The sequence below is a fragment of the Phalacrocorax carbo genome, chromosome 5 (assembly GCF_963921805.1).
Source record: "Phalacrocorax carbo chromosome 5, bPhaCar2.1, whole genome shotgun sequence".
NCBI classification, from domain to species: Eukaryota; Metazoa; Chordata; class Aves; order Suliformes; family Phalacrocoracidae; genus Phalacrocorax; species Phalacrocorax carbo.
Genome location: NC_087517.1, coordinates 70091937 through 70109362, shown reverse-complemented (window position 1 = coordinate 70109362; position 17426 = coordinate 70091937). Strand labels below are relative to the sequence as shown.

Genomic DNA, 17426 nt, shown 5'->3' with positions numbered 1-17426 from the left:
CTCCTGCACAGGGGCCGGCGGGCAGAGCCGGGGTCCCCTTGCCTTCGGGGGACAGCGGGGTGCCTCCGCTTCTGTCGGTTCCCTGCCTGATGCTGTTCTCCTCTCTCTTTCTCTCTTTCTCCCGCCGCCTGCGGGGCCGCCTGGGCAGGGAAGGCCGGATGGTGGTGTTATCCCTGGTTTTGGGACTCTCAGAGCAAGATGACTTTGCCAATATCCCCGACCTGCAACCCGCTGGGACGCAGCCGAACCAGCCGAACGCTCAGGGGGACAAGAGGTATGAGCGAGGACAAGGGCAGTCCCGCAGGAGGAGGAGACGAGGGCCTCACCCAGGGTGGAGGAGGAGGAGGAGGAGGAGGCTGGCCTCGTGGAGCGCGAAGGTTGGAGCGGCACAGGGTGGCCCAGCAGGCAGCGGGCACGGTGACGTCTGCAGCTTTCCCCCCGCCGGCACCCGCGGTCCTGCCTCCGGAGTGGCGGCACCGAGAGGACCCCCATCCCTTCCTCCTCCCTCCCTGCCCTTCCTCTCCTGCCATCCCCGACCGCCGGCCCCCCACCCTGGCTGCATGCTGGGCGGGCACACGCTGGGGAGCGGGGTGCAGGGCAGGGGGAGAGCCCCTGTGCTGGGAGAACAGGGTGCAGCGGGGGTCAGGCTCGCAGGGACCCCCCGACAATGCCGCGTCGGCAGCTGAGCCGCATCCCATCCCAACGCATGTCTCCTGCACCGCGCTGCCACGACCTCCAGCCCAGCGGGGCCGTTAGCAGCCCGGCGCGGGGTGGGCAGCTCCCCCGGGGACGCGGCGACACCCCTGCGGCGACATGTGCTCAGCCCTTGCTCCAGCCCCAAGGTTGACGGGGGGGCAAAGCATTTACCCCGCTTTCTCCGCCAAGCAAGCTGCGCGGCAGCGTGGCACAGACCCTCGCCTCCGGCTGCTCCCTGCCTTCCCAGGGTGCCGAAGGCTCAGCACCGCATCTGTCACTGGCACCGGAGCCCAGCCACGACCGCCGGCAAGGTCTGGCAGGAGCAGAGGGGCCCTGCGCCGCTGGGAGCGGGTGTTAATCCCCTCCAGAGCGGGGAGGAGGTGTGAAGCCTGCGGGTGCTGCCTCCCCGCGTGCTCGGCGTGTTAATGAACTGGCACCGTTCTCGCCCACCGGCTATTTTTACCCCGCTCGGCTTGGTTTCGCTCCATCTTTTAGCACCCCCCTCCCCGGCGTCGCGCTGAGCAGCCGGTGCCTGCGGGGAGCACCGGCCGCCACGCCACACCATGCCGGCTGCCCCGTGCCGGGCGAGGGGACGGGGGACGCTGGGTGCCGGGCACAGGGGGTGGGTGGCTGTGCCGCAGCAAGACCCTGCTCCCTGCTTCCCCCCAGCTCGCTGGTCCGAAAGACCCATCCTGGTGCACGCATGGCCTCCCCGCCTCCATCTCCCCCTTGCTCCTCATCCCCTTGGGCCCCGCGGGTTGCGGGGGGTCGGGCCGGCGGAGGGGATGGGCTCCGGCACCCTCTGCTCTCGCCTGCCCACCCGATGCTGCCGACCGCCCGCTCTTCTGCCTTGAAACGTCTCCTCCATCCCCGTTTCTCAGCTTCTTCCTTCCAGCCCGTCCCCGGCAGCTCCAGCCCGGCGCCCCGGCGTGTCTCCTGTCCCAGCGACTAACCATCCTCCGTCCGTCCATCCGCCCCACTCCTCTCTCCCCCTTCCCTCCTGGCAGGCCAGTGGTGGACGACGCTGCTCCTCCTCTCTCTTGCTCTTTCCCGCTCTTTCTCTCTCGCTGTCCGTGACCTCCGCCGGCACGCGCCTCTGCCCCGGCACCCATGGCTCCACCGGCACCTCCTCGCCCAGCAGGCCCCGCCGCCGGCTCTTCCGCCTTCATTTTCGCTCTGTTTTTAACCTGACTTTGCCTCCCCAGCTACCTCGGGGTCTCCGGTCCTCCCGGGGTGCCATCCCGCTGGGGCGGGAGAGCCGTGTGTGTGTGGGTGTGCGAGAGGGCTGCCCGCCCCGTGCCGCTGCGTGTGCCTCCGTCCCCATCGCCCCCACGGTCCCCGCCCTGCGTCTCCATCAACGTGTGTCTGCGTGTGCTTGGCGTGTCGGTGGGTGTCTCGTGGCATGCGTTGTGGCTTTTGCCCGCTGAGCCCACCGTGGCACTGGGGCTGTGCCGGCGGCATGCTGCCCGCCCCGGGGGTGTGTGTCCTGTTGGTCCGTCTGTTGGTTTATCACCGTGTCTCGGCTCGGGCAGGAGCTGCGGTGGGTGGGAGCGTGGGGTGCATCGTGGGGTGCCTGTCTGTGTGCACATCCCCTCCCTCTTGGATCTGTCTGCACCGTGGGAGCCACCCAGGGCTGCCTCGTCCCTGCTGCCGTGTGCCTGTGTCCCCCGTTGTCCCTGTGCATCGTGGCAGCGTGGCCCCGGCGCGTGCCCGCCCACCCCCATCGCTGCTCTGCCCCTGTGCCCGCCGCAGCTCCCGGGCTGCCCACCGTCCCGCCGGGCCGATCCCTCCCCGGCACCACGCGCACCGTCCCGCAGCCAGCCGGGAGCCGCCGGCACGGCCCCCCGCCCCGAGACCCGGCTGTCAGAGCTGGGATGTGCAGGGACAGCCGGGGCAGCGGTCCTGGGTGCAGGGCACTGGGGAGGGCTCGATGGCAGAAGGAAAGGGGGGCGGTTAGCGCTGAGCACCGAGTCCACGCCGCAGTACGAAGCACCCGTGGGTCGACTACGCACCCAGCCCCGCGCCGGGGTGCAGAAGGGCTGCGTGTGGGTGAGGCACAGCCAGAGCCGCGGGTGCTGGTGGGGACCTGGTAGCCCTGGCATCACCGTGGGCTCTGTGACCGCCGGGCGTAGGACGTGACTGGGGGACGTGAGCAGCGTGGGACCTGCTGCTGTGCTCCCAGGCGGCATGGTGCGGGTCCCAGGGCACCGGCTGGCACCCAGCCCTGCCCGGCGGCAACACAGGCAGAACCAGCTGCCTGCACCGGCCGGGGCCCCTCTGTGCGCGGAGGCTGGCGGGCTGCAGCGGGCGGCACACAGCCCCAGGCGTCCCTGCAGCCCAGCTCTGCCCACATCTGGAAGCCTCCACTGAGGGCTGGCACAGCCCAGGCGCAGCATCGGCTGGGAGAGGGGGTCCGGGGGAGCCCATCGCCGTCTCGACCGCAGCCCCTCTCCTCTAAAGCGCTGCTTCTCTTTCCCCAGGTTGCCAGCCGGTGGCAAGGCGGTGAACACGGCACCGGTGCCCGGGCAGCCACCGCACGATGAGTCCGACCGCAAGACAGAGCCGCGCTCCTCCGTCTCCGACCTGGTCAACTCCCTGACCAGTGAGATGCTCATGGTGGGTGGATGGGTTGTGCTGGGGATGGGCTCCCCAGAAACAACCTCCCACCCTGGGCATCTCCCAGATGTCTCCTTGCAGCCTCCCTCACCCAGCTCTTCCCCACGCCCGCCCCGTGCCGCAGGCACCCTGGCACGTCCCAGCCTGCTCTGCCAAGTCTCCATCACAGCCGGGCGCCACAGCCGGTGCAGCCCTGGCTCAGCTGAGCTGACGCAGCCGTGTCCCCCCCGGGCCGGCGCAGGGGAGCGGTGCCGGAGCTGTGAGGGACGGGCTGTCAGGAGGGATTTGGCTCATTGGCACTCCCCCTTCCCCGGAGCCATCTGAGGCGATGGCGGTGGCAGGGAGCCGGAAAGAGGCTGATGCCCCCTGACAGCCCGCAGGGCTGGGGGTCGGGTGCTGGCGTGAACCGAGCCGGGGCGCCGAAACGGCGGGGACGGGGGTGTGTAGACCCCGCCGGTGGTCCCCCGATGGCCCCCCAGCACTGCGCTCACCGTCCTTCTCCCCCCGCCGCAGCTCTCGCCAGGCTCCGAGGACGACGAGGGCCACGACGGCCTCAGCCGGGAGAACCTGGGCCGTATCCAGTTCAGCGTCGGCTACAACTTCCAGGAGTCCACCCTGACCGTCAAGATCATGAAGGCGCAGGAGCTGCCAGCCAAGGACTTCAGCGGCACCAGCGACCCCTTTGTCAAGATCTACCTGCTCCCTGACAAGAAGCACAAGCTGGAGACCAAGGTGAAGCGGAAGAACCTCAACCCGCACTGGAATGAGACCTTCCTCTTCGAAGGTAGGGGCTAGGGTGGACTCAGGTGGGAGCGGAGGGGCTGTGGGACCCTCTGTCCTCCCTCCTGGGCTGGACCGGCTCAGCTCAAGCTGCCAACGTGGTGGCCGTTGGTGATGAGAGGGGCTGGCCAAGCCATCAACACCAGGCTGGAGGGGTTTGCTTAGCATCCCATGAAGGGGGCATGGAGGAAGCTCCTTCTCCCCGCAGCAGGCACCCTTGGGTGGGTGCACAGAGGGGAATTAATCTGCTACCAGCCACCGCGGTGGCCTGAAGCCACATGCCGTCCTCTGCTCCCCATCCACTGCCTGGTGGCAACACCTCCCCATCAGCACGGGCAAGGCAGGGTGGCACCAGCACCAGCACACCGGGTGCTGCTCGGCACGGCCGCAGCAGCCCCTCATCTCCTCTGTCTCTGGCACAGGGTTCCCCTACGAGAAGGTGGTGCAGCGGGTGCTGTACCTCCAGGTCCTGGACTACGACCGTTTCAGCCGCAACGACCCCATCGGGGAGGTGTCCATCCCTCTCAACAAGGTGGACCTCACCCAGATGCAGACCTTCTGGAAGGACCTGAAGCCATGCAGTGATGGCAGCGTAAGGCCCTGGTCCCCCTCCCTCGCCCTGGGGACAGTCCTTGAGGGGAGGCTACCCCCGTCCCTGTGCTGTCCCAACAGGGCCACCCTCTTGCTACCCCAACAGGGACATTTTCTGCTTTGTGAGAAGGTTCAACATCTAATGCAGAGGTTTCTCTTCCCAAATCTTTATCTTTATATTAAGGCACTAAGTAGCCTAAGGCTAGCGTCAAAAAGCTGTTTCAGGTAGATCTAAAACGGAAGTTTTCTTTTTCTCCTGCTTCCATCAAGACCAGAAAACGTCCCGTGGGGGATGGCCCCGTTTCCTCCTGCCCTGATTTTCCATGCAGCCCCAAAGCCCACCCCTGGGACAGGTCTCGGGGGGTCTCAGCCCAGCACCTCACTCCCGTGGTGGGACACAGGGGCTTGGGGTGCCCCGTCAGGGCTTGGGCAGGGTGCCGCGGCAAGGGGCGGGTGTTTTCGGGGCACCCACTTAAGGGCCAATGTGGGTCCCACAGGGGAGCCGTGGGGAGCTGCTGCTGTCGCTGTGCTACAACCCCTCCGCCAACTCCATCGTGGTGAACATCATCAAAGCGCGTAACCTCAAAGCCATGGACATCGGGGGCACATCAGGTACGAGCTCCGGCTCCTGCCACGCCGGGCATCGCTGCCCGGTGCCCAGCCAGGGCTGAGAGCAGCTCCTGTCCCTCCCCAGACCCCTACGTGAAGGTGTGGCTGATGTACAAGGACAAGCGGGTGGAGAAGAAGAAGACAGTGGTCATGAAGCGGTGCCTGAACCCCGTCTTCAATGAGTCCTTCGCCTTCGACATCCCCACAGAGCGGCTGCGAGAGACGACCATCGTCATCACCGTCATGGACAAGGACAGGCTGAGCCGCAACGACGTCATTGGCAAGGTGGGTCCCGCGGCATCGGCGCGTGGTGGAGGGACCCCGGCAACGTGTCCTGCTGAGGGCTGGCACCTGGGGGACACCCAGGTCCGTGGCTGATGGCAACCGGTGCCATCTCAAGCTGAAGAGGAAGGTGGAGCATGGTGGGGGTCCCTCGTGCCTTCTGCGGCCGTCTTCGGACCCGGCCACGGTGTGTGGTGGCAAGAACTCACCTGGCATGGGTCAGGAGATGATGTGATGGCCCCATCCAGCGGGGCAATGCCCTGTGCCTCCCGCCACGGCGTGCTGCGGCACAGCCTGTGCCGGGGTGAGCTTCAACCTGCCAAAAGTCTATTTATAGCAAGGCAAAAATCGAAGTCCCTGATGGCTCCCGTGTGCTGCGGCACCAGGTAGAGCCGGAGCCAGCTGCGGGAGAGCAGGGATGGGGTGTGGGGCTCGGCCGGGGGTCCCCAGGGTTCGCGTCCACCACCGACCCGGCCCCAGCCCCACGCTGGGATTACGCACCGCCCCCTGATGACAGGAAGGGAGGAATTCATCCCCTCTCGATTTGATTTACGTTAAATCCATCCAGCTCTCCGCTCGTTAGGGTAACGATGACAAACGAGCACAGTAATCTCTGTTATTACCGCTCACCGCAGAGAGTCGATGATCCCCAAGCGCAGCGCTGTAATCAAGCAAACACGTAGAGTAGGATAAACCCGGGAGGGGGCAGCCACAGCGGCTCGGCACTGCCGGAGAGGGGCAGAGGTGCCGGCGTCCCCAGCGTGGGCACAGCCCGGAGGGGACATCTCCAGCGGCACGGGCACGGCTGCACCCGGACCCCGACACCAGCCAGCGGGCTAGACAGACGGACACACAGACAGTGCCCATGATGTCTCCGCTTTGCCTTAAAGCTGCCCGGAGCATTGCAGCGTGAGAGCAAAGCCGTGCTGCCGGCAGCGGAGCCGGAGGAGAGGAGCGTGCCCTCCACGCCCCGGCCGCCCCGCCGTGGCCAGCAGCTTGCTAATCACTTTTGATTGCATAATTAGCAGCGAGCCCCGCTTTGGCGCGGCAATCCGCTTAGCCGAAGAAGCGGCACGGGCTCCCTGAGCTGTCAGCGGCGAGCAGGGCTGGCACGCATGGTTTTCCACATCACCATATGGAAAACTGATGGATAAGAATAGCCCGGCCCTGCGCAGAGCCCGGGGCCGGTGCCCGCGACCGGTGGCATGTGCCCAGGGAGCGGGGAGGGAGGTTGGGGGTGAAGGTGGCAGCACCCCGGCTGGGGATGGGGCTGGAGGGGCTGGGAGCAGAGCTGCGGGGTCCAAAGGCTGCCTGTGCCCGCAGATCTACCTGTCCTGGAAGAGCGGCCCCGGGGAGGTGAAGCACTGGAAGGACATGATCGCCCGTCCCCGGCAGGCGGTGGCACAGTGGCACCAGCTGAAGGCCTGAGAACCCCAGGACAGCAGGGCTGGGGGTCCCCCTTCCCAGCCGCCGTCACCCCTCCGAGGGGCTCCCGGTGAGGAGCCGAGGGACCGGCGGGACGGCGGCCCGGCTCACGGGGACCCTGCGGTAGGAGGGGGATGGAGACCCCCGCCCCCCTGCTTTCGCCTCTCCCCGGCGCTGGGGGGTGGGAGGTCACGCAGACACCCAGGACCCCCAGCCGAGAAGGGTGCCAGAAGTGATGACCCCCCCCCGTCCCCATCCCCACCACTGGGCAGGACTTCTGTGAGTGCTTCCAGCCCCAGTCCCTGGGAGCCCCCCTGCCCCTCCCCGGCCTCACCCCTTATTTCAGGGGGCCAGGCTGTGGGTGCAAGAGGGGTCCCTCCCTCCCCTCCCCTTTCAGCTCAATAAAACCTCTCCGAGCCGTCAGCGTCGCCCAAGTGGGGCCGTGGAGCCCCCCATGCCCTGCCTCGTCCCCACCACCCTCCCCAAGCCTCCCAGCCCCGCTGGGCTGGCACGGGGTGGGGGCATCCAGGGGGGGAGGGGAGCCCCCTTCCCCGGGCCAGGCGCGGGCTCCTGGGATCGGAAGCCATGACACAGTTCGTTAGCCAAAGCGGGCTTGTTTGTGCACTGCCTTCAGCCGGGTTTGATGCTTTACCTCCATTTTCAGGCTCAGTGGGAGCTGAGGGTCGATAACCCTGTCTTGGGGCTCGCCCTCCAGCATGGGGACCCCCCCATCCTGCCTCCAGCCCAGCTCTTTCCCCCATTACCCCCACCCCAGGCATGTCCCCGCAAGGCTGGGCAGGGAGGGGACTGGTTTTGAGCCAGGCGTTGGCCCCCTGTGGGATGCTGAGCCCCAGAGCATCCTCTTCCAGCCAGGCTGACCCAGGCACCAGGGCTGGCCTGGGACCCCCATGAGCCCTGTGCCCAGCCCTGGGGCCCCTGGGGGATAGGGGATAGAGCGTCATTGTCCCCATCCTGGGCTGGTGGCACTCCCTGGGCCAGCCAGCCTGGCAGGAGCGGTGCCAGCAGCATCCCCGTGGTGCCAGCAGCTCCCTATCGGCTCCCCCCGGGATGTGCCGGGCCTCTGCCCGCTCCCCAGAGCTGAGGCTACCAGTACAGGGGCTCCCCAAAGTGGGGACAGACCCACGTGGGAGCCCCACGGGGTGCTGGGGCATCTCCTGGGGGGGGTGGCAGATGGGGTCACCCAGTGGGGTTGCATCCTCTGGGTCCTCCCCGCTGCCCTGCGCCAGCAGGATCAGCGGTGGCTCACGGCGGTGGACGTGGGTCCTTCCTCTTGCCGGGACGGCTGGACAGCAGAGCGGGTCCTGCAGGACCTCGGGAGCACTGGGTGTGATGTGACACATCCCTGCCCGTCCCCGTCCCCAGCAGGTGACACCGGTGCCTCTTGGCGTCCCGCTGCTCTGCCAGGACTGGCGCAAGGCGAGGATGCGGTGGCCGGTGTGTCCGTGTCCTTGTGGGGGCTCCCGGGGTGCCCCGCTGGCCCCTGTGCCGGGTAAGCAGAGCCCCTCCAGGCTGGCCAGCATGGGTGGGCATCACCAACCCCCGGCCTCGCAGCTCCCTCTGAACCGAGGAGCATGAGCCAAGCCCTCCCAGAGGAGGGGAGAGGTGGGTGCTGCCACCTTCGCAGCCATCTCAGGTAGGGCACGGCCACCCACGGGCGCGGGGACACCCAGAGCAAGCCCGAAGGCAGCCGGGTGCCCACCGGCACGGAGCCACCCTGCCTGGCTGGGGGTCCCTCGTCCTCAGTCTTCCTGCTCCCTCTGCTGCCCCCGTGGCACCCACCACCCTTCGCCCCTCCTGCACCCCCGTGAGGGACACTGACACCCCACTGTGGGCTGCCACCGCGCCTCCCCCCAGGTGCCACCGAGGCCACGGGCTGTCCCCTGCTGGGGAGGGGGGCACCCGCTGAGCCCCCGAGGTGCTCCATGGGGTTTCTCCATTGCACGGGGGGTAGGGGGGAGCCTGAACCAGAACCCCAAAAGTCCCTGGGGTGCCGGGCTGCTTGCTCCTTCTCCTGCCAAGGGGGATATCGCCGCCGCCCCAGGACCACTCGGGGACAAGCCACCTGGGGACCGTGGCTGCGGCCAGGAAGGGTTTGGCAGCCCCCGCAGTCCCTCTTAGACGATTTTGGACAATCTGGAGAGAAGTCATACTACTACTACTACAGTAATAATAATGCTTTTAGGGACATTTGTATTTTTATCATATTCTCTCTTTTTTTAACATAAGAGATTTACATGCCTGGGGAAGGGGACGGAGTCATGGGGCAGCAGGGCCGGGGCACCCCAAGGCCAGGCACCGCAGCGGGCTGTGCCGGGCACCCCCAAGCCCTTCGGGGGCTCCCTGTGGGCAGCCCAGGTGCCGGTGGGGCTGTGCCAAGGTGGGTGCCCACCCATCGCCCCACAGACACCCCATTCCTCCGGGAAGGATTTCTTGTCTGCGGTCGGCTCCCTGGGGCTTGTGTGTTCATTTTTTAACTCTAGAGCTCTTAGCCGTTATCTTGTTCAGGTATCTCTCTTCTTCATGTGACGGTAACATCCAACTGGTGTGTAAAATACAGAAAAACAGGAAAAAAAAAAAAAAAAAGGAAAAAAAGAAAAAAAAAAAAGAAAAAAAGACTAACAAAAAAAAAAAAGACAAAAGCCCAGACCGGCTGACGAGCGGCTGGAGCAAAGGGATGCCCGGCTGGCGACGCCACCCCGCTGCCGTGGCTTTGCTGCGTGGCGGTGGCCGTGGCCGGCTGCCCCCCTTTCCTAATAACGGCGGCAGAGGCCGGGGCTGGCACCGTGGGGAGGCTGGGGGGCGAGAGCCGGGGCGTGCGGGTCGGGGCGCCTTCTTTGCAGAATCCTATTTTTGGGGAGCGGGGCCCCTCGTTTTCTGGAGGCCGCCCCTGCTCTCAGTAATAAAGGACAGTCAGTAACTGCCAGTGTGCCTCCTCTCTGGGCTCGGGGGGACGGATCCTGCGGTCCCCCAGCAGCGAGCGCTGGTCGGAGTGGGGACTGGGGTCACAGTGTCACCCGCACCTGGCTGAGCATCCCCCCCAGCACCACGCACCCCCCCCCCAGCACCGAGCACCCCCCTGCTGCAGGCACAAGGGATGGGACAGGCCATGCTCAAGGAACCCCTGGAGAAGGGGGGTACATGCTGGGAAGGGAGGACACAATCTGAAGGGTCCCTGCGGAGGGAGGGGACAATGAGAGCCACCTGGCCGACCTGCAAGTGCTGCAGGGTTGGGCCTGCTAACGAGGGCATTTAATGAGGGTTCATTAAGAGCAGCCCCAGCCAGCAGCTCTTTCTCAAGGTGGGGTGGCTCGAAGTAAGCGGTGGCTGTGCTGGGAGGTGGTTTCGAGGAGCGGTGCAGGAGCCTGCCTGGCTTGGGGTCCCAGTGGGGACTTTGGGGTCCCCCAGCCCCAGGGGACAATCTGACAGCCCCAGCCTGCGCTGAGCCGGGTGACGCAGCCAGTGGGTCCCCGTGGGCAGCAACAGGACCAGAAGGGTGAGTGCCCGTCCCTGCTGGTAAGGGGGTGCTGGTGGGTTTGGGCTGGGTCCCTGGGGGGGTGACGTGCCAGGTAGGGACCAGAATATGGCTGTGGGGCAGAGGTGGGGGACCACGTCCTGGGCAGATGCCTGTTGGCGAAGCGGGAGGCACATGGCTGCCTGGGGTGCTGGCTGGCACCGCGGAGGCTCCAATGGCTGTGTTAAATAATTCAGTGAACACTGGTCTTGAATAAATAAAAGAAACTCCAAACGCGGGGATGGCAGGAGAGCTGTGTCCTCTGTGCCCGGGATAGCATCCCTCCACATCTGCCTTCCAGGGGCTGGGACACGGTGTTGTAGGTGGCCAGCGGCAGTGGGGGACAGAAGGGGACAAGGCTGTCCCCTGGCCAGCTCCTGTGCCCTGGTGGAGGTCAGGTTGCTACTGCTTGCACCCCATCCGGCTCTGGTTTCTGTCCAGCTGAGCCAAACCTGGCGATTTTGGCAGCAACAAGCCACCAATGGCACTGAGCCTGGCTGCTGTCCGGGCTGCGTTACGCCAGAGCCAGGTTTATTTTATCATCCTACATCTTTGAACACAGCAAAAAGAAAATACACTTGGCCCCCGCGCAGCAATCCTGGTGCTCCTGTTGCACGGAGCCAGCCCGAGCAGCAGCGATCCCCAAGCTCCTTTGTGTCCGCAGCCAGCGGGAGCAGATGGAAATAGCAGCGTGATCCCAGCTGCGGCGGGGCCACAAACCGTTGTACGCAGGGATGGGAGAGTAGGCAGGGATATATATAGAGACAGACGTATGGATGATGCACTGCGCACACGCCTCGCCGGGTGCTGGGGCTCGACGATGCCAGCGTCCCCAAAATACTTGCGCGTAGCAGAAACGTGTGAGGTTTCCGCTGACTGCGGCAGCTCCCGGCCCTCGTGTCGCTGCGCCGAGTGCCACCGGTGCCGCGTCAACGCGGTACCTGGTCCCCCCGACCCAGCTCCTCCCCAGCCAGGGCTGCGAAAGGCTGGGGCGGTGGGAAAAGGCTGCGGGGAGGCAGGGAGCCCCCTCCCCAGGTGTCAGAGCTGCTGGATCCAGCTCCTGCTGCCGGGACAGGCTGGTGGCACCCAGGGCCACCATCACCCCGCGCCCTGCCGAACGCAGACAGGCTGGCAGGGGTCTGCAGGGAGCTGGTGGCAGCAGATGGGTTGTGCCAGGCAGAAAAGGACATCTTGCTTGTAGCTGGGGCTTGGAGTCCTGCAGTTCTCTGCCAGGGCCAGCACCGCACGGGGCGATGGATAATTACCTGCTAATTAGCAGCGTGCTCTCCCCAGGCAAAGCAGCGGCCCCCCCAGACCCAGGGCATGATCCCTGTGCACCCCTGGGGGCTGGGAGCCACCCGCTGCCACACTCAGCACCCCAGGCTGCTACACGTGGGGCTGGGTGCCAGGGGTGCCCCACGCCAGGATGCTCTGCCTGCCACAAGCCACAACGGTGAAGGCTGCCTGGGTGGCAAGAGGGACCGACAGCCCGTACCTGTCCCCCCACGGGCAGACCTGAACGTGAGGGGGAAGAGTGGGCTGAGCTCCTGCCAAGCCCCAAATCCACCATCCACAAGTAAGAATGGAAATGGGGCCTCGTTACTGCTGGAAATGTGGGGGCTTCATCATCCCCGCTGCTGGAGGGGCTGGCGCGGACGTGCCCTGTGCATCCTGCAGATGAGGATGCTCCACCAATTCTAAAACAGCCGCGGTTCCCGCTGCAGAGCGGCGGGGGGGTGGGGAAAAGCCGGGTGGCATCCACCCTGCGAGCACGGGAGAGGATGTGGCGGGAGCGCTGGCTGCCACCCAGCCACCAAACCCAAACCCCTCGCAATTAAAAGCGGATGCGCGGTCTGAAACCTCCAGCAAGCCCCAGCCCTCGGAGGGAGCGTTCGGTGCCAGCGCGGCCGAGCTCCCCTGCCGCACCACGATGGCTGGGGGGAGAGTGGGAGCACGGCTCCGAGACAGGCGGACGAAAACAGGACTCCCTGCGATGTTAAAAATAAGAGGAGCTGGTGGTCTTGCACCAGGATGTGTCACCGTGGTCCCAGCAGCTCCCAAACAGCCCCTTTCCCTGCCTCAGCCTCCCCCACGGAGAACAGATGCCATCACTTTACTCACACCAGGTTTTCTTGTGCTTTTTATTGCTTGAGTTTGGTGCAAATAGAGCTCAGGGAAGGGAAGAGGAAGGACAAGGCGGCAGCCCTGGCTTTGGTGCCCGTTTTGGGGCAGACAGAGGCAGAGCTGGAGCTCCTCTTGCCATACAGAGGCAAAACCCTTTCCAGGCTTGAGATGGGCAGCGCTTGTGCCCAAGTCGGGTTTCCATCAGCTCCTTTCCAAACCTGACAGCTGGGAGGAGCCTGACGGATAAATTTCTCTCCCCCGGCCCAATTCCAAGAGCAGGATGGGGGATCTCAGGGGTGAGAAGGGATCTGTGCATTTGCTCTCAAACCTTGCTGCTCTTCAGGGTGACGGGGTCCGTGCGGAATGGATGCAAACAGCGTTGCTTTTTCCTGTCCCGCCGCCCCCCACGGAGCCAGGAGCAAAGGATGCGCGTGGAGGTGGTTGGGCAGCTGCAGCACATGGTTGGAAGGTCCCTGTGCTTGTGGGGGTGTCTGGCTCTCAGCAGCGTCGTGCTGCCCACCGGGGGCCTGCCCAGCAGGCAAGCGGGGGTCTGTGGGGTCACCCATCACGGCAGAGGGCCATTTCCTCCATCCAAGGCACCTTATGGTTACGTGGGATGCTCTAAGGTGGGCTTGTGGATCCTGACGGTGACCCACGAGCGCTGCAGGTCCAGGCAGAAGCTGTTTGCTGACCCAGCTGGGAGATGCTGGTCCTCAGACTGTGTTTTCCTTCATGTGGAGGCCATGAACTTCCTTCTTCCCCAGCCCTAGCTGGGAGATGGTGGTCCTTGGGAGCGCGGTGGAGGCTCCCCATCCCCCCGCAGCGCATCCCTGTGGGTGTCTGGCTACAGCGCGGTGGCTCATGTTTCCCCCGGCGAGCCTGGCAGGGCTGCAAAGCTGCCCTTTCCATTCTCCAGCAGGGGAGAGCCATTCCCAGGGACCACCGGTGGGCCCTTGATTCCTTCCTCTTCCTCCTCCTCCTCCTGCTGCTGCTGCTGGAGGGTCTGCAGGCGCTCCCGCCGCGCCTCCATGAACTCCTGCGCCCCTTCGCCCACCAGCCGGACGGCGTCCCCGACGCGGGGCAGCTGCCGGACGGGGTTGTGGTCGTAGGAGAGGAGGCGCAGGGCGGAGAGGGAGGTCAGGTCGGGGAAGCGGGCGATGCAGTTGCGGTCCAGGTCGAGGACGCGGAGGTGGACCATGCGCAGCAGGGCAGGGGGGAATTCCTCAAAGCGGTTCCCGTAGAGCCAGAGCCCCCGCAGCCCGGCCATGCGGGGCAGCCCGGCGGGCAGGCGGGCCAGGCGGTTGTCGCCCAGCTGGAGGCTGCGGAGGTCGGGCAGGCGCAGGAGGGCTGGGGGGAAGCGGGCGAGGAAATTGCCCTCCAGCCAGAGGCAGCGCAGGCTCTGCAGGCGGGCGAAGGCGGGCGGCAGCCCCTGCAGCCCGTTGCGGCCCAGGTAGAGGTGCGCCAGGCGGGGCAGGTGGCACAGGGCATCGGGCACCTCCAGCAGCTCGTTGCCGTCCAGGGCCAAGGTGCGGAGGTGCCACAGAGCCGCCAGCTCATCCGGTAGCTCCCGCAGCCCGACACCGCTCAGGTAGAGCTTCCTCAGCCCCCGCTGAGCCCAGAGGGATGCCGGTACCTGCCCTCCCCGCACCTCCAGGTGCTGCTCGCTGCCCTCCGGACCCTCGGCCACCGCCCGCCGCGCCCCGCGCCCCGCCGAGCCACCGCTCCCCATCACCGGGCCGTGATGCTGCCATGGCAACCTGCTGCAGCCAATGGGAGCGCAGGGGTGGGGCATTGCCACCCCACACCGGGCTGCCACACCCCTCTGGCCCTGCCTGTGCCACACCCTGCCACACCCTGCCACACCCTTACACTTTTCTTGCCCTGCCCAGCGCTCTGGCAACCTGGGTCAGCACCACCCCAGGTGCTGGGGGGGGTGGGTGGGGGTCCCTCTGCGGACACCCCCATCCCCTGGAACCCCCAAGGAGCAGCTGCAGGCCTGCCCCTCCCCTCCTCCCCACCCAGCCACTCCTCCCCAACCCCCTTTAACACCCCACAAACCCTGGTTGTGCACCCCGTGGTCAGGGAGGGCTTGGATGGACACCTCCCCCCCCGACACACTCCCCCTCCCATGCCATGGCTGCCCATGCGGCTGGGTCGCACAGGGCAGGTTGGGGTCTCCTTCCTCCTCCTCCTCCTCCTCCTCCTCCCACTGCCCACCCAAACCAGCCCTGCCTGGGTTTTTTTTTCCCTGCCGCAATCAGCTGTGTCATCCCAAAGCCGGCGTCGGAAAGCCGGGCTCGTACAGCCCTCCAGCGGCTGCCGGCTAGGCAGCACCCCCCAGCCCGCCCCCCTCCCCAATTCTCCTGCCAGCCTTCAGGGTGCACGCAGCCCCCCAAAAAACGCGGGGTCTTGGGGAAGCCAGGGGTGACAACGGCACCGTGCCCAGGAAGCCTGTTCTGGGTATTTATTTCTCCATGTGCTCCCAGGGACCTGGGTGGGGGGGGGGTCCCCCAAAGAAGCTGAGGGTACCACTGACGCTGGGACCCCCGGGGTCCCAGAGCACTATCTCAGGCCACCCTGGGGGAGGCTATGCCGGGGGGTGGCCAATGATTCCCCCAGCTCGGTGGGGTGGCTGAGCGTCTCCCCCAACCCTGTGGGGCAGTTGTTGGTGCCGAAGCCGCTGGGACGCTGGGGCTGGATGTCCCCCGTGGGTCTCGCCATCCAGGTCGGATCCCGCCGAACGCCAGGCTGGAAAACCCAGGCGGGATGGGGAGGTGAGGCTGGAGGTTCCCCGGGGGCTGCAAGCTCCCGCCCCTCAGGGTGACCCCAAACTCACCCGGTGCTGTGGGGGACAGGGTTGAGTGGGGGGGTCACATACGGGCCATGGTTAGCGATGGACCCTGACGGCTCCTGCGGGGTGGAGGGGGGTTGGGTGCACGGTCCGATGGGGATGAGGACAGGGTCATGCCTGTACCCACCTTCCTGCCTGCACCCCGCTGTCCCAGCAGGCTGGCCTGGGTCACTTGGGGTGTGTGCAGCCCTTGGGAAACGAGTGGGAGGGGGTGGTCCACCACGGGCAAGCCCTGCATAGGGACCAGCAGGTGAGGATGGGGAGGGCACATGGGGACAGGCAGTGGGATGGGGTCTTGCTCACCCCCATGCCCAGGCAGCCTGGCACCTCCCGGCTGAACCCCCTGCCTCTCTCGGAGCCTGCCTGCAGCACCGGGAGCGTCTCGCTGCCCTGCCAGAGGATGGACATGGGGCGGCTGGGACACACGTGTCCCCTGCCCACACCCCAGTCCTGCCTGCTGGGGGTCTTGTGTTGCTGCCCCCCCTCCCCTCGCCTCGCTTACGTGGCTGTGCACAGAGGGTGGGTAATCTACTGTGGCGATGCTAACGCCGAGCTGCGGGAGAGAAAAAGTGTCCCTTGGGGTGCAGAGGGGGTGAGGGGCTGGCGAGGGACAGGGGACCTGGTGGGGCTGGGCCTCACGGGCTGGCCCAGCAGGGCTGGCAGGATGCCGTCTCTCCTCGGGGTGGCCCTGGTGAAGCCTGACTGCTCCTTGGTGCCGACGGTCATCTTCTGCAGGACGTCTGCAGGGAGCAGACGGGGCAGGGAGGGAGTCCCGCTGTCCCCAACCCTGTCCCCAGCCCAGCCTGGGCTCGGCCCGGCAGCCAGCCACAGCATTACCTGGCATCATGGCCTGGGGACCCTGCCTGTCCCTCTATGTGGATGGGTGACACAGGGCTGGGGGCCCCAAAAACCTCCCGGGGTCAAGGTTGGCTCCTGGATGCCCAATACCCCAGAACCCACTGGGGTTGGAGGTGGCCCTGGGACCACCAACAGCCCCAGAAGCTCCTGGGGATGGAGCTGGCCCCGGGACCACCGACCCTCTCCCCCTCCCCCCCAAAACCATACCTGCCTGGGCAGGACCAGCGTGGCGGCTCTCGGTGCCGTGCTCCCCAGATGCTTTGGGGGGACCCTGGAAAAGCTGCGTGTGCTGGGGACTCACTGCCCTGGTGCGGAGGCAGGAGAGGGGGCACCCATGGAGGTACCTGCTCTCCGGCCGGTGGACGTGCCGGGGCAGGAGGCTCCGGCCATCGGGGAGCCAGAAGGGCTTGAAGTGCTCAGCGCTGGTGGACGTGGCGGTGTCATGGCAGCGCCTGCGGCACAAGGCCACCGTGGCTGTGACACAGCAGCCCCAAAACTTGCCCCCTCGCCCACCCCCACATCAGGGGTACCCACCCTGCTGCTGCGCCACGCGGGCAAAGCAGCCAGGAGACGGCTGAGTGGTTGTTGGACACGTAGCCGGTGCCACCGTGGTGGCCGAGGCGGGGACGGAAACGCAGCTGGCCTGGGTGACAGTGGGGAGAGGGGGCTCAGCCCTGGGAATGAGCCCCCCGCGTCTTCAGGGAGGCCTTCGGGACCCCCTACCATAGGCCACCGCGTAGCTCGTGGCGTAGAAGTTCATGAGGTCGGCGCTTCCCCCGGTGCGTGCCTTCGCTGTGGGGGAGCCGGTGCCAAGGCCGGCGGCGGGTGAGCCCCGTGGCAGGGACCGCAGCTTAGCACGGGGACAGACAAACAGACAGGCAGCCGCCATGGTAAGGCTCTTCCAGAGCAGCTCCCTGCCTGGCCCGAGGCCGGGTGGCTGCGGAATGTCCCAGCGGAAGGGACGTTGGGATGGGGACGCCGTCTCCCGGTAACTCCCAAGAGCGGTGACCGTCACCACTGCCTGGGGACCGGTGGGACACCCCGCAGAGGGCACCAGGGAGC

General features: G+C 66.4%; 4 protein-coding genes across 6 annotated transcripts in view; 1 reads left to right on the top strand and 3 right to left on the bottom strand.

Moving 5' to 3' along the window:
* SYT7 (synaptotagmin 7) overlaps nt 1–10064 on the top strand; it is a 33601-nt gene extending 23537 nt beyond the window's left edge. For 2 of the 3 annotated variants that reach the window (XM_064453020.1, XM_064453018.1), the window contains 6 exons: nt 3177–3312; nt 3826–4096; nt 4515–4684; nt 5181–5295; nt 5378–5577; nt 6898–10064. In XM_064453020.1, the coding sequence (XP_064309090.1) occupies nt 3177–3312; nt 3826–4096; nt 4515–4684; nt 5181–5295; nt 5378–5577; nt 6898–7002 (997 nt within the window). In that variant the 3' untranslated portion in view covers nt 7003–10064. Of the gene's footprint in view, nt 1–148; nt 275–3176; nt 3313–3825; nt 4097–4514; nt 4685–5180; nt 5296–5377; nt 5578–6897 lie in introns of all 3 variants that reach the window. The other variant, XM_064453017.1, reaches the window with a different exon arrangement.
* TMEM138 (transmembrane protein 138) overlaps nt 1–17426 on the bottom strand; it is an 83880-nt gene that overhangs the window by 47537 nt on the left and 18917 nt on the right. The window lies entirely within an intron of this gene.
* LRRC10B (leucine rich repeat containing 10B) lies at nt 13365–14384 on the bottom strand. Its single transcript, XM_064453054.1, has one exon. It carries the CDS (start codon nt 14382–14384, stop codon nt 13515–13517), a length of 870 nt encoding a protein of 289 aa, XP_064309124.1. The 3' UTR covers nt 13365–13514.
* Nucleotides 15218–17253, bottom strand: SAXO4 (stabilizer of axonemal microtubules 4). The gene is given in 8 exon segments (XM_064453230.1): nt 15218–15435; nt 15492–15525; nt 15527–15744; nt 15746–15921; nt 16039–16309; nt 16572–16816; nt 16899–17007; nt 17088–17253. Coding segments are annotated over 8 exon segments (1437 nt in total).